Raw genomic sequence first — 14,746 nt, forward strand, 5'->3', positions numbered from 1 at the left:
ACCCCGTTCACCTCTAGCCATCGTATCTAGAGTCCAGGACAAGCTCAACAAAGGGTCCTTGCTCTACTAATCCAGTTCATCAGCACTTCTCCATCATCCTCTCATTGCATCTTCACCAGGTCTACCACCACAATCAGTGTCTAGACCCCTAATCGCCAAATTCTTTTTCAAACATTTTTCATTCTCCTGTGCACATATTGATAAATATTCTTTTACTATAAATTGAACTGTAATTTCATCACAAATTTTGGTCAAATGTGAGCAGGATTGGTTGGCACACTAATTTTTTGGTTGGTTGGCACATATGCCAGATTAAAATCAATGATTATCAATGATTATACTGTTTATTTTTATTATTAATTTGAATAGTTAATGGCAAAAGTAAGTAGACATTCATGTTGATTAATTGCTTAAAATTTAAAATTTGCTTAAAAGTGTGCCAATACACCCCTGTCTCCCCTAATTATCAAAGGTGCATTTCAATTAAACAGTAGCCTAATTAGTGTTTGACATGGCTCTGACTCTGAGTTATAATTGTATATTTGCCCGCCAATGTAAGATATATCTAAATAAACATGATTATCTGCCTCGTGTCTCAGGTTTCAACACGGATACATGAGGTTTACTGTGTGTCACCAACACACTCATCTGTGTACACAACAGGCGTTTAACTGATCCGCCCCCGGAGATGAAACACAGACACAATCAGGATGAATATGTTTTACTGAGTGTGTGTGTGTGTGTGTGTGTGTGTGTGAGAGAGAGAGAGGGAGAGAGAGAGAGAGAGAGAGAGAGAGAGAGAGAGGGAGGAAAAGAGCTGGTCTCATCTGTCTGAAGTCATTTACCGAAGTAGGGCAGTTACTTTTCCTATAATGCGATCAGGAGACACTGATCAGACTATCAGTGTGTTTTTATTCCCCGGACTTACACACCATGGTGAAGTGAACTCAGGCGGGTTTCTCATTGCAGAAGTGTCACACTTGTCTCTCAGCGGGAAGTGAAAACGATCATTTGCAGGCTACAATTAAGTCGAGCGTGTTTTTATCACCTCAGATCATAAAGTGTTATCATCGTTGGGATCTGCTTTCTGCCTTGTGGACATCAAGAAGAGAAAAGGTGAGTTATTTTAATTTTTTTTTTTTGAAAAAAAAAAAAATCCACAGCCTCTTTTAATGTGTTTTAAAAATGTTTTACATGCGATCTTATGTTAAATGGTACAACAGGAGCTGTGTGTGAAGCATCAGAGAGGATGTGGTAAATGTGTAAAGAGTAGGGAACCTTATATAAAGCCGTCCTACATTTTACCTGTGAGAACAAAACCAAGCAGGACTTGACTAGTGTTGAACATCTAACATGGCCAGATCAAGTTGTTTAGGGGCCTTGGGCCAAAATGTTGCAATGGACCCCTCCTGGACACTACATATAGGGCCTAATGGACATAATAGAATTCAAAAAACTGGATATTGAGATAGAGCACTTCCATAAACCAAGGACTCAAGATCAAGTAATAATGGAACAATAATGCAGCAATGATTATATTATACTAGAGTAATGCAGTTTGTCCAAAAATTGCACATAAAAATACCAAAAATCTGTCACAAAATTAACCCGGGGTCTCTGGGCACTGAGTCCTGCATCAGGTCAGAGAGTAACAGGCACCCTGTTATTAGAGATGTGCTGCTCAATATTATGACAATAAGCAAAAAAAAATATTTAAATTGCATTTCCTGATTTACTTTCATTTTAAAATATAATATCTTATTTTCACATGTATGAAATGTCCCAACACAATCACGTTAGACGTGCTGCCTAACCACTTTGAACAGAACATGGTAATTATTGGATTTGTGGTTTCAGGTCGGGTCTCTTAACTTAATGGTCATATGTGCAGTGGTGTGATGTAACAAAATAAATTATACTTTGTTACGGTACTTAAGTATCTTTTAGGAGTATCTGTACTTGACCTGAGTTTCTATATTTCTGTTAACTTTCACTTTTACTCCACTACATTTCCTAAATAAAATGTACTTTTAGTCCAATACATTTCCCCTAAACATCTTTGTTACTTATTAAAAAAGAGGGAAGGAAGGAGGAATGGACAGAGGGATGAATGAAGGAATGGGAGGGAGGGAAAAACTGGATTTTGTTCTTTAAATCCTTTAAGATGTAAGGACCTCATTTTTTTCCTCAAGTGAAATGTACACTCAATTTTTAAAGACATGTTAAGAGGAAATAAACCTCATGTGTGTCAGAATTCTGACAACTAGCTTTTTGTTAACATCATTTACTTTCAATACTTAAGTACATTTAATGTCATAAAATTACTTTTGATACTTAAGTAAATAAATAGGTAAATATCAGATACTTTAAGAATTTTACTCAAGCAACTAATATGTGACTTTAATTTATAGTATGGCTCTCAGGTTCTTCCTCTACCATTACGTATGTTCTGGTAGTGGGGCAGATGTGGTATTGCACGTCGTAGTTCAAGTTAAGGAGCAGGTCTTGAAAATCAGACCCATGCAGGACTCTGCCGCCTGGAGCCTGGGGCAGTTGCCCACTTTGCCCGGTTAGTTACAGGCATGTCTTAAAATCTTCAAAATGTTCATGTCAGATTTAGGCAAGTTTGAATCAACAACATCTAAAGTACGCCCAGGTCAAGGCAAAAATAGTATTACATGTAGAGAAGGTGACAGTCGCTCTCTGGTTGTGTGGTCACTCATGGACGCTGCAGCAAGGCAGAGAATTGTTGCTAGAGGATATTCAGTCTGTTCTTTCCGCCAGCAGCCATGTCACACTCAGAGCGCCCATCAGCACCGTTAAGAAATAGCACCTGCTACCAGGAAGCTGAGAGGTCTGATGTTTGTTCCTCCTGTGCTTCCTCTGCAGGGCGAGAGGAGTATGATGAGGTGATTTGTTTTCTTGGTGATGCTGTTGCAGAGTTTAGGGCAAATTCACATCAAGGAAATTGTATTTAATACTAAATTCACTCAACAATTGGAAAAACATTTTATTCATGTCTGAATACAAAGATACTTTACTATTTAAATTTCTGATCAGAATTGCTGCCCTAAAGATGTAAATGTAAACTAAAGCCTGTCCTTAAGAAACACCTCAGTGTCCTTTGTTTTACTATAAATCCCTGGAGTTTCTCTTCTGATGTGTTTCATAATTCCATCTCAGGACGTCTTGTTATTGTAGGATGCATTGCTAGCTTGGGAGAGTCACTGCGGTAGTTTTCAGAGATTCATTATTTCCTTTGCCGTCCTCTGGGATTTTTGTTTTGGACGAAAAGCTGCTGCATAAAACATTATAATGGACTGGAATATAACACCATGTTTCTCTGACATCAAGACAAATGAATACCCAGGGCTCAGAGGAAAGAGACCAACAAAAACTTTATTTGTAAGTCAACTAGAATGAAGCTACTGATAACTATCAACCTTGAAATAACATGTCTTTGGTATTAATAAAAAGCTCTTATCCAACCCAAAGGGAAAACCCTGGCTCACAGAGCAAAGACCTCTATGTTCCAGCACAGCTGTTATCGCCAAAAACCCGACGTAACCTTAAGAAACATCCCCTCGGAGGGAATACGGCACCACTAAAACAGCAGATTTCTGTTTGCTAAGCCTTTCATGGCCGATGACTCACAGATATCACACAATCTTGTGATTCACTAACTGATAATAGATCATGGGCCACATTTATCAAACTTCCAAGAATTACGATTAAAAATGCCTTAAAGGTGAACAGTAGCATGGGAGTTAAGGGGACTCACTGACAAGAAGCTGTGAGAGTGAATCAAAACACCAAAGTTAAGGGCCGTAGAACCAAAACAATGAGCTGAGAGACGACACAATGCTGCGGTAGAAACATCAGTCAAGTATATTTGAGGGAGGCCTCTCACATTACACGTAGTCATCTGATTTATTGTTAATATAAAAAATACTGATAATAGCAGCTTTAAAGCCTCAGAACACTTTGTTTCACATTTAAAGTATTTCGCTAATATGTTAAATACTCTAGCCTTGTAAGACCATCCTGATGACGTGAGCTCAACATCCTGTTTCATTCTCTGTATCAGTCTGAATGGTGGCTCCCAAAGCAACAAGCGCTAACTCTTACTTGCACTTTTTAGCCATTATTCAACTGGATTTGACAAAAGCTTGATTTATCAACTTGCTCCATTGGTGATAAAGATGTTACTGTTTTATTATGCTGATTGACTGAGGAGTTTGTCAAGGCGAGAGCTATCGCCCACTGTGGGCAGCACCCCCAGTCAAGACTGATACAGAGAACTAAACAGACTGTTTAGCCCATGTCATCAGGATGGTCTTACCAGGCTATAAATATTCATCAATAAATAAGACAGCTGTGTTCGAGACTCCTCAGCTCTGATTGGTTGTTTTCCTTCAGCCTCGGGGGATTCGAGCAAATGTCAGTGGGAGCAGTAGGAGGAGGCAGAGGAACATGTGTTGTTAAATCCTTATTAGTGAAAAGATACGTGACATCACCTTTCTCCAGCTAAGCTATGCCCACTTGAAACAAGTGAACAGCTCAGATAAAAAAAAACACAAATACAGAAATCTGTCATGTGAGGGAACCAAAACAACGCTGACAGGAAACTGTGGGCTCATGTAAGACACTGCCACTCACAGGAAGACGGTGACTGAGAAAATAGGTTTTCAGGGCCACGAGTAGAAGTAAAAATGACAGAATTTTAGTTTTATCTTTCACATAAATTAAGATTTAAACTTTTAGCAGTTTAATAATACAGGTCCAGGTTGTAATAAATAATTAAAGTGTCACCCAGTTTTTTCACTACAGTCTCAGCCTGATGCTCCAAGAAGCATCCTCCGTGTCTCTTGCACATGATCTTTACTGTCTGCAGCAAAACACTGGAAGCCCTGCTACGTGTGCATTTGACTCTGACGGAGTTGCTCTCTCACTGCTCTTCTGCAGGGTCAAGAGGGGCTGTTTACAGAAGACATCAGCAACCTAATGTCCCACAAAACCAAACACTGACATGACCCCTTTGCAGGCCTACACAAGTTTATTAACAATTTCAGTTTTTTGAGTCAGCTGATGCTTTTTGGGATATCTTTGAATTTAAATGCCCAAATATTTCCTCCAGAGGTTGTACTGTGAATTCTAGGAGACATTCATGCCTAAAAAATAAGAATTTGATATACACGAGTTTTCTTACAGTTTTATGTGAGGAAGTACTGACTTTTTAGGAACACCACAACATCTTTGACACTCAACACTGATGGCTCAGTCTAAAACATATCTGATGCAAGTGTGTCTGTTGAATTTCACTTCCTTTATTGTAAAAGCATTTCCTCTTTTCACTTCTGCACCTCTTTAGCAACGTAATGTTCCACTGATGTGTGCTGTTGGCATCATCTCAGCCGCACAAGAAGTTCATGGGAAAAGGGCGCTGAGGGGACGGACCTGAGGGGAGAGGACAGCAGAGGAGCTTTTTACCAGGAGAGGATGGAGGCGACTGTGTGTGGCGTGAGGAGAGATGACGGCTCTATCTGAAGTTGAATAAACCTTTTTTTCAGCTGTCTGGGCTAAGCAGGTGTTAGGGAGTTGCCACAGCTGCCCGGGGAATCCAGTGGATGTGTTGGAGGTGAAGAGGCTGAGCACAGCGGCTGCCAGGCTGCAGCTATGATTGTTGAGGCAAGGTTTCCTCCTTCCTCATCAGTGACCTCGCCGTTTGTTTCACCATGCCAGAAGACCCCATTGCCTCCTCCTTCTACATCGTCCTGGAACTGCTGATTGCTTTGTTCTCCGTGCTGGGCAATGTACTGGTCTGCTGGGCCGTGTGCCTCAACACAAACCTGCAGAGCATCACCAACTTCTTTGTGGTGTCACTTGCAATTGCTGACATCGCTGTGGGTGTCCTGGCCATTCCCTTCGCCATCGTCATCAGCACTGGATTCTGCTCCAACTTCTATGGGTGCCTGTTCCTTGCCTGCTTCGTGCTGGTTCTGACACAGAGCTCCATCTTCAGCCTGCTGGCCATCGCTATAGACCGCTACATAGCAATCAAGTTACCGCTCAGGTCAGTGACCCAGAGGGGCAGTGGGTACTTCTTATACAGAGACACGGAGAAAAGGTTAGCTTTACAATAGACAGCATTAACAAAGGGTTTATAAGTTGTAGTTAGTGACTCAGTTAATAGTTAATAAATCAATTATTTACACTTTATAGATCAGTTATAAACTGTTAATAAGAGTTACTTTTTAGTTTCCAGGTTGAGAAAACTCCCTCAGTCACTTGGACTTAAATTCATTTATTAATAACATGTACAATTGCAGACTTGATGGAATAAAAACTCTTTATTAACGACTTATTAATGACATATTGATGCTAACAGCTGCAGTTGCGGTCTGTTAGAAAGGGAGAGCATTTATTAATGGTTTAGAAAAACATATTCGTCAAAGGAGAATAAGCGTGTAGGGTTTAGGGCGTGTAGGATTTAGGGGGATGGGCAGAAATGGAATATAATGTAATAAGTATGTTTTCTTTAGTGTATGATCCCTAAAAAAAGGATAGCTATGTTTTTGTTATCTTGAAATGAATTGTTTATTTCTATATAAGGAGCAGGTCCTCGTCCATGGAGATCGCCATGATGCACTGACATGTTTCTACAGTAGCCCACAATAGACAAACCAAGCACTGACTCTACATAGGGCCATTTGCGTCCTGCATCAGCCATCATAGTTCGCAGTGTCCAAAAAACACTGATTTTTTTTAAAGTGAAAATGCTTTATTTAGTATTTTTACCACTTTAAATCACCAGGACTATTTGTTTTGGAGAGGAAGAGACCTCCGTGGATAATTTGGCACCTAGTAAAAACCTACTTAAGTTATCAGAGAAATATGTGAGCACACATTAGCAGGTGCACTAGTGGCCTGTCTTGGACATGCTAAAAAGCTTGGGAGAAACACTGGTTTGAAAAGTGAAACTGCTTTATTTAGTGTATACTGGTTAAAATCACCTGGTCAGTTTGTTTTGGTGGGGACTGAAGGAATTTGAACCAGGAGAAGTTTCAGCTGGTTGCAATCTGGACCTTTAACTTTTAATAAGACTAGTTACAACTTATGAATCCTTTAGCTTCACCCTTTATAGCTCTTAAGCATGGTACAATAAGAAAAAGAAGAAATTAAATATTCTTAAACAGAAAAAGACATATTCTAAGCGTTCATTTTAATTAATTGACTTCATATTTTACTGCTTGTTTTATACATATATCTATATCTATCTATCTATATATATATGTACATATATATATATATATATATATATATATGTATCCTAGTCTATGTAAAGTGACTTTGAGGACTTTGAAAAGCACCATATGACTCCACTGTATCATTATTATGGATTATTGAAATGTGCCATATGTAACCCTTGTTACAAAGCTAAAAGCAGTCCAACCAATGTTTTCTCAGCTCAGTCTAATCTGTTTCATAGTCCCAGGCAGTGGAGATCTCACAATAATACTTCGTTTTTAACTATCAGTGAAGACATGACATTTGAACCAGAAAGTCTTGGCTGAATAAGTCTTTCCAGGAATGGTCTCTCTCCCGAGGCTGTGTCCCCCCGGGGCAATCAAATGAATTGTGCTCTAATTGCTTATACAGACTGTGTGATCCCCCTGTAACCGCCTGAGAAATCTTGTCTTTATTGTTTTACAGTAAAAACACAATACTGTGGCTGTTTATGCTAAGCATCAGCTTAGATTTATTATTCAAATTAGCCAAGAATGATATGTCTCCAGACATTTAACCTGTCACCTTTACAACACACTGACTAATGGTGATGCTGCAGATCGAGTTGTGACCTGATCACACTGAAAGATTAAACATTAGAGCCACATAGAGCTCAGCCTTCCTGTTATTTAAGACTCAAAGAGTTTTCACACAGCCCCCTCGTCTTGCCAAAGATGCATGAGGGTTTTTCTTCGTTGTTTTTTGCATCCCTGATGTGGGGAGCGCTTTTGTTTTTGCAGCATTAACCTTTGCACTTTAACATCTCAAGAATGTAATAGAAACAAGCCAAATATCTCAGCTGCTCTCCCACACTGCGCTGCAGACGAACTCAAAATAGACTCTTCCTTTGAGGAGTCCTGAATGACTTTGTTTATCTTTACTGTTTTAGTTCCGGGATGAAAAGTGCTTCCACAGAGCAATCAGCTGATCATTATAAGTCATGGGGAACTTATACTGTTTACAAAAGATTATTAATTACTCTGAACATTTTAAGTGTGGCTATTTGGTCTTTGGGAAACAAACCTTTCACAGAGTCCTGACCTGATAGATCTGGTGCTTGATGTTTGTATCATCTCCCCCTCCAGGTACAACAGCTTGGTGACAGGCGAGCGGGCACGAGGCATCATCGCCATCTGCTGGGTTTTATCCATCATCATCGGTCTGACCCCCATGATGGGCTGGCACAAGCTGCCCATGAACAACGACCCCCTCTGCTCGCCTGGCCTGATGAAGTGCCTGTTTGAGGAGGTGGTGGTCATGGAGTATATGGTCTACTTCAACTTCTTTGCCTGTGTACTGATTCCCCTGCTGATGATGCTGGCCATCTACCTGTGTATCTTCATGGCCGCTCGCCGCCAGCTCAAGCTGATCGAGGTGAAGGCGGTTCATGGAGAGAAGTCGCGCTCCACGTTGCAGAAAGAGGTCCAGGCTGCCAAGTCTCTGGCCATCATTGTCGGGCTGTTTGCAGTCTGCTGGCTGCCTCTACACATTATCAACTGCTTCACCCTCTTCTGTCCTCAGTGTGATCGTCCTCCGGCCTGGATCATGTACGTGGCCATTATTCTTTCCCACGCCAACTCTGTGGTCAATCCCTTCATCTACGCCTACCGCATCAGAGAGTTCAGAAAAACCTTCCGCAGGATAATCCAGCGCCACATCCTGGGCCGGCATGAGCTGTTAGAGAGTGGTAGCAGCATGCGCAACTCCACTCACAACAGTTTTTCTGACTCCATCAGACTCAAGGCAAACGGCCTCAGCATTGACCTTTTCCCTGAACACAGCACCAGCACCAGTAGCTGTGAAAGCTCCTACCGCTGCTCCACTAACATCTCTCCTGTGGGGGGCAGTCTGGTGGCAGTATCCCGCCCCCCTCTGTCAGTCATTATCGCCCACTGTCCTAAGATGGGCCCTTGTCCACTGCAAACCCTCAGACAGTCTCATATAGGACATCATCTACAGTATGCGGAGCAGCAGCATGACTGCGCTGGACCAGAAGTGGTGGAGGATAAGGACAAAGAGAACCTCTGCAAGCAGAACACAAAGAGTTGCTTCAGTGAGCTGGCAAAGGTGTGCTGACCCATGCATATTCATTAATAATCAGGAGCCTTGCAGTAACATGTTAGCTTGGCAGCAGCTCACGAACGATTGGAATAACACCTGATCTGCAATGGAAATGGGAGCACTGTAAAAAGATAATGGACAACGAATTTCACTGAGATAACTTAAATCTCTTTGCCATGAGAAACTGTTTTCAGGATTTGAATACAGTGACTATTTAAAGAGATGGGTTGGATTTTTTTTAAGTGGGGTTGTCTGGAGTACTTATCTATAGTCAGCGTATTAACAGTAGATGTCAGTCGGCACGCCCCCAGTTTGGAGAAGCAGGCTGGGGTCTGACACGGAAGCTAAACAATGTACTGCTGTGGATGGAGTCAGCAGCAAAACAGATTTTAGCCACGTAAAATAAAGTCCCACCTACAACAAAATTATATATCAGTTAAAGTATGCTATATTAAGAGTATTTTTTACTTCTTAACCTTTCTGTCAGACAGCCAACGGGGGAAAACGTTAAAGGCTTCAGTTCCCTCCCCTCAAATCAAAGCCACCAGACTCCATTGACAAAAACAGTAATTCTAGCTCACTGAACACTGGAGCTTCTGGTCTACTGCTGCTTCAATCAGTCAGTTTGTTTTATTGTGTAACTTTGCTGAACCTGAACATACCATTTTAAATGTCAAAGTCACACAATAACACAAACAAATGATTGCTTGGGGCAGTGGTAAGTCTGGCTTTGAAGAGAACTGTCTGACAAAGCAGGGAAAATACTCTGAATATAGCGTACATTTACAGTGGTTTTGATTTTTTTAGGTGGGACTTTTTAAGGTGGCTAAAATTTGTCTTGTTGCTGACCCCTCCACGGTAGTAGATTATTTAGCCTCCATGTCCGACTCCAGTCTGCTTCTCCAAACTGGGGGTGTGCAGACTGATATCAACTGTTTATAGTATACGGTCCATGGATAAGTACCCCATACAACCCCACTTCAAAAAATCTATGCCTTTAATTTAAACCAGGTTAAAAGTCTAAAAGCACTGTTGGAGGCCCAAAGAGTTTGTGCTGCTTCATAACACCCCACATGACCATGAAAATGACTGAATGACTGCCATTTTTATTTTTAAGGTGCAGGCACTTCACACATCACAAATGGCTCTGCGTTCATTTCAACAAACAAGACTAAATGCTTTCACTTTCTCTTTGTGAATAGTTAAGAGTTCAGTACAAATGTACTTTGAACAGTGAAACTGTGCGACCCACCGAAGCTTAGCCAATATAGAGAGAAGGGACAGTATGGACCCTCACTCTCTTAATACATTAGGAGTGATTCATTGTTGACTTTTCATGATGTCCATCTTTGTTGAACTGCAGGCTGAAATAATACCATAGTGTGTGAGTAAATTTCATCCTGTCATTTCTGATCTGAATGGACCATTGGCTGAAGACTTATTGTAAGACTTATTATTAAATTATTGGTACATATTTAAATTTTCAGGGATGTGGGTATAAATGCACTGTGATGGATTCACCTTATACCACTATCATGGATCATGTGCGGAGGATTATTTCACATTCAGTCTTGCACCATCATTTGCACCATATTTTGATTCAGTCCATCCATAGGAGCTGCATGGTGCAGACAGCGACACCAATCTGCTTAACAAAGTTCAAGCTCATTTGCAGAACTTTTTTTCTCACATTTGTCCTATTCCTTACTCTCACTTTGTAATCCAGCTTCATTGCATAGGTTTATGTGTCACAACATTAAATGAATGAGTTCTAATTGGACTAAAATATAAAAACAGGACTTTCACCAGTGACAGATCGGTTCATGTTTGTGTCAAAGGCAGTATATAATGTTTGACATGTTTTAAAGCTATAGGCCCTGGAGTTGGTAATGTATTGCTCAAATGTAACTTTGTATTTTTGTTGGCTCTGTGTGACTTGACTTATTTAAGTTATATTAATGTAAATGTTGGCTTCTGGGCTAGTTTGATGAATGATGGGATATAACTGTAAAAGGATAATGAATGATTATATTTTAGACTTAAGTCAAACTCATGGATGAAGTTCTTGTTTTTTATTTTTCCTGATGGATGTCTCCCTAATCCAGCCCAGCTGTTGCCTTCTGTGCTATTATCACAAGTAATACTTTGAACTCAGCAATGGCCACAATGGCACATTAATTATTCATTCACTGTAGGAGCAGCTCCAAGCTTCACTTTGGTTCCTCACCATTTAGGGTTTGACATCGGATCTGGAGGTCTACAACTGAGTTAGAGATCTGGTTTGCTCATTCTGGGAAAAGGTTAGTTAAGTAGTCAGACTATCTTTGGAGTTATTTATTTTCCCAGCTTTTATCACAAGTCCCCTGTGAGTTCATGTTGCAGGGTGCAGGGCCCACTTCTTTTTCCATGTTTCCCCACGGGTCTGTAGTGCTTTTTTAAAGATTCACCACAGAAAGCTCCTGGGTGCTCATGCTCTACTGCTGTCCTGTGTGGCAGCGTCTTGTCTCCTCAGCTGAGTCATGTCGAGGGTATGATCCAAAACTTTAGGCTATTAAAGCTCTATGGGGTATCTAGTGAGAAAACATATGTATAGTAAATATGGAACTACAGCCAGTTTCCAAACAAGGAAACAGTATGGTTGCTTCTGTTTAAAGGCAAAAAAAATTACAAGCACATCTGAAGCTCATGGTTTAAAACATTGAATGATACTGTTTTATGGTGGTTTATGTGCCCACTGGTTAGTACCTTCAGACGAGGCTAGCTATTTCCACCTGTTTTCAGTCTTTATGCTAAACTAAGCTAAGCTAAGCAGTTGCTGGTAGTACTTTTACTACTGTATATTGGTTCAGTCTTACAACTCTCATCAGCTCACATTTACAGGCACTACCTGTACCTGCTCATTATCAAACAGCAAACAGACAAAGTTAAAAAAGAGCTGTTGAAAATAATGGAGCATTAAACAGCAAACAGCACTGTCTCCTACAAGTTATGTTCTAATGTAACCAAAATCAGGATTACCTTAACCAAAGTGCTTTTATTTTCAAAACCTAAGACAGGAGGTCTGGATGAGAATCCAAATTCTGGTGTCAATGTCCTGCTCTTTGTATGCCTGTCACCCTGCCCAACTACCTCCTTGCAAAGCCTTCACTGTACATGAATGTAGATTTTCCTCACCTGAAAGACAGATTGTCTCTGAACATAATCCAAGGTGGGGAAACTCCAGCAACACTTCTTGTTTTTAGAACAACTTTATTGGTCAACATGATTCTGATGATGGCCACAAGCTGGAATGCTTTGGTTTGCAATAAAATTGCTCTAAATAATACAAGTGCTGCTGGATTTTGAAAGCCTTTAATTTGTCTTCCTTCTCTGTGCACCTTGGAAGTAGGTGAAGTTGCTCCAGAAACCCTCCAAGTCCAAAATTAACTTTATTTTTAGCTCTGTTTTGGTGTCCACCAGCTCCTTAGAGAAATATCTGGCTCTTTAGGTGCAATCCTATCTCCTAGAAATTACATTCGCATTTTACTAAACTGCTTTTTTAATTATGATGTTGTGGCAATGTAATTGCTGCCGGGATTACAGTATTGCAGGTTCAACTCTCCAAAGGTATAGAGTAGTGCAGGAATAAGTCCTTAAACCCAGAAATGAGGTAGCATTTTAGCAAAATGTGTAATATAAACTTTTGTTTGCCACAGAGCTTATTTTCAGCAATATTCCCAAATACAATGGAAAAACAATATTGGCTTTATTTTGTCGAAGGAACCAGGGCGATTTTAAGTTTTGGTTCCAGTTTGTGGTGGGAAACAACAAAGCCTCTTTTTCAGTCAGTGTTGACATCATTGTCCAGCAGGTAGCTATAAATTATGGCTACCTGCTGGACAATGATGTCAAGAGTTTATATTATTCTGTTTCTTATTAAAGTTTTAGACAACAAATGTAGTAACAAAACTCTTGTCTTAGGTTTAGACATCAAATGCCTTTTGGTTAAGGTGAGGAAAAGTTGTGATTTGGGTTATATTATAATGAGAAATGTAATATTAAAACCTCTTGTCTTGGGTTCAGACATCAAATGCACTCTGAAAGCAATAATGCTGTAGTCACTACATGTGGACACTGTATTGCTTGATTGCATTTTTTGGTAAAAAACAAACAAACAAACAAACAAAAAAGCGAAATACACAGCCAGTGAACATTTTGCTAGTATCAACAAGTATCAACATTTTTGCAACGTGCCAGATATATTCACTAACAACAGTTCCTCATTATGTTAACAGAAAACTTTTTCTTTCCTTAGCGTTACTTTTTATTGTTTTAGGTTAGTTGTATATAAACGTGATTTCTAGGAGACAGGGCTGCACAAACATCAACATATTAAACTTCAGTGATCCAAAGGAACAATGATAAAGAAAAGAAAAATGATCCAAAGGTCCACAAAGCTTCTCACACTTTACAGTTTAAAAGTCCAAGCCTTCATACAGTAGATTTCCACGACTGTGTGACTAAGACCTGACCTACAACATTTGCAAATACGTTGATGCTGCCGGTTGCTTTTACAGCAACTCCTCAGCTCTTAAATTTTCAGGTTGCAACCTTAGAATAAAAACAAAAGCGTTCTCAGTTTCATAAGACACTTTCAGTTTTCAGTTGAGGCTTTAATCTCATTTTCTGAGCGCAGAAACACAGGATGACTTCCAGTGAAGAGATGATAAAAAATATAGGGCTGAAACTACTGATGATTTTCATTAACATTTAATCTGCAGATCATTTTCACGATTAATCAAAAAATAATTTAGTCTATAAAATGTACAAAAAAGAAAATGCAAGCACAAGTTTCCAGAGCCCAAAATGACGTCTTCAAATTTCTTCTTTTGTCCGATCAACAGTCCAAGACCCAAAGACTCTTCATTTGCTATCATAAATGGCAAAAGGCAATTAATTTTCTCTCAAATGACTAATCAATTAATCTTTCTCCTGGGAGCTACAGAGCCTCTTTGAGTGACTGGTGGAAAAATAGCATGACCCTCCCTCTACCATAAATTAGCAATTAGATTTTTAAAATGTATCACTCAAAGGCCATGGTATTTTACTCTTCTTGTGCATGTTGTTTAGTCAGTGCAAATGGTTTGTTTTGTCCAAATTTTAAATGAGATGTTGAATAAAGGTATTTTGATGAAATTTCATTATTTTAAGATCAGAATTGTTATGTTTTTGTGCCCGAGGACAGTCAAAAATGTGAAAATCCAACAATAATTTCTGTTTTTAAAGTTTCTGGCTACGATAAATGAATTAATTTTAGAGATTAGAGATTTTTTATACAAAACATGTTTTATTTGGAAAACTGTGGTAAAATAAACACAAAATACAACCATTTAAATTTGTATGGCCCTCCCCCAAAAAT

General features: G+C 39.7%; 1 protein-coding gene across 1 annotated transcript; it reads left to right on the forward strand.

The window, feature by feature from the left end:
- The first annotated feature begins 800 nt into the window (after positions 1–800).
- adora2aa (adenosine A2a receptor a) lies at positions 801–14,419 on the forward strand. The gene is made up of 3 exons (XM_050051189.1): positions 801–1,116; positions 5,372–6,073; positions 8,373–14,419. Exons 2-3 carry the CDS (start codon positions 5,736–5,738, stop codon positions 9,361–9,363), a joined length of 1,329 nt encoding a protein of 442 aa, XP_049907146.1. The 5' UTR covers positions 801–1,116; positions 5,372–5,735; the 3' UTR covers positions 9,364–14,419.
- The last annotated feature ends 327 nt before the right edge of the window (positions 14,420–14,746 follow it).

The sequence above is a fragment of the Epinephelus moara genome, chromosome 8 (genome assembly GCF_006386435.1).
Source record: "Epinephelus moara isolate mb chromosome 8, YSFRI_EMoa_1.0, whole genome shotgun sequence".
Classification (NCBI taxonomy): Eukaryota; Metazoa; Chordata; class Actinopteri; order Perciformes; family Serranidae; genus Epinephelus; species Epinephelus moara.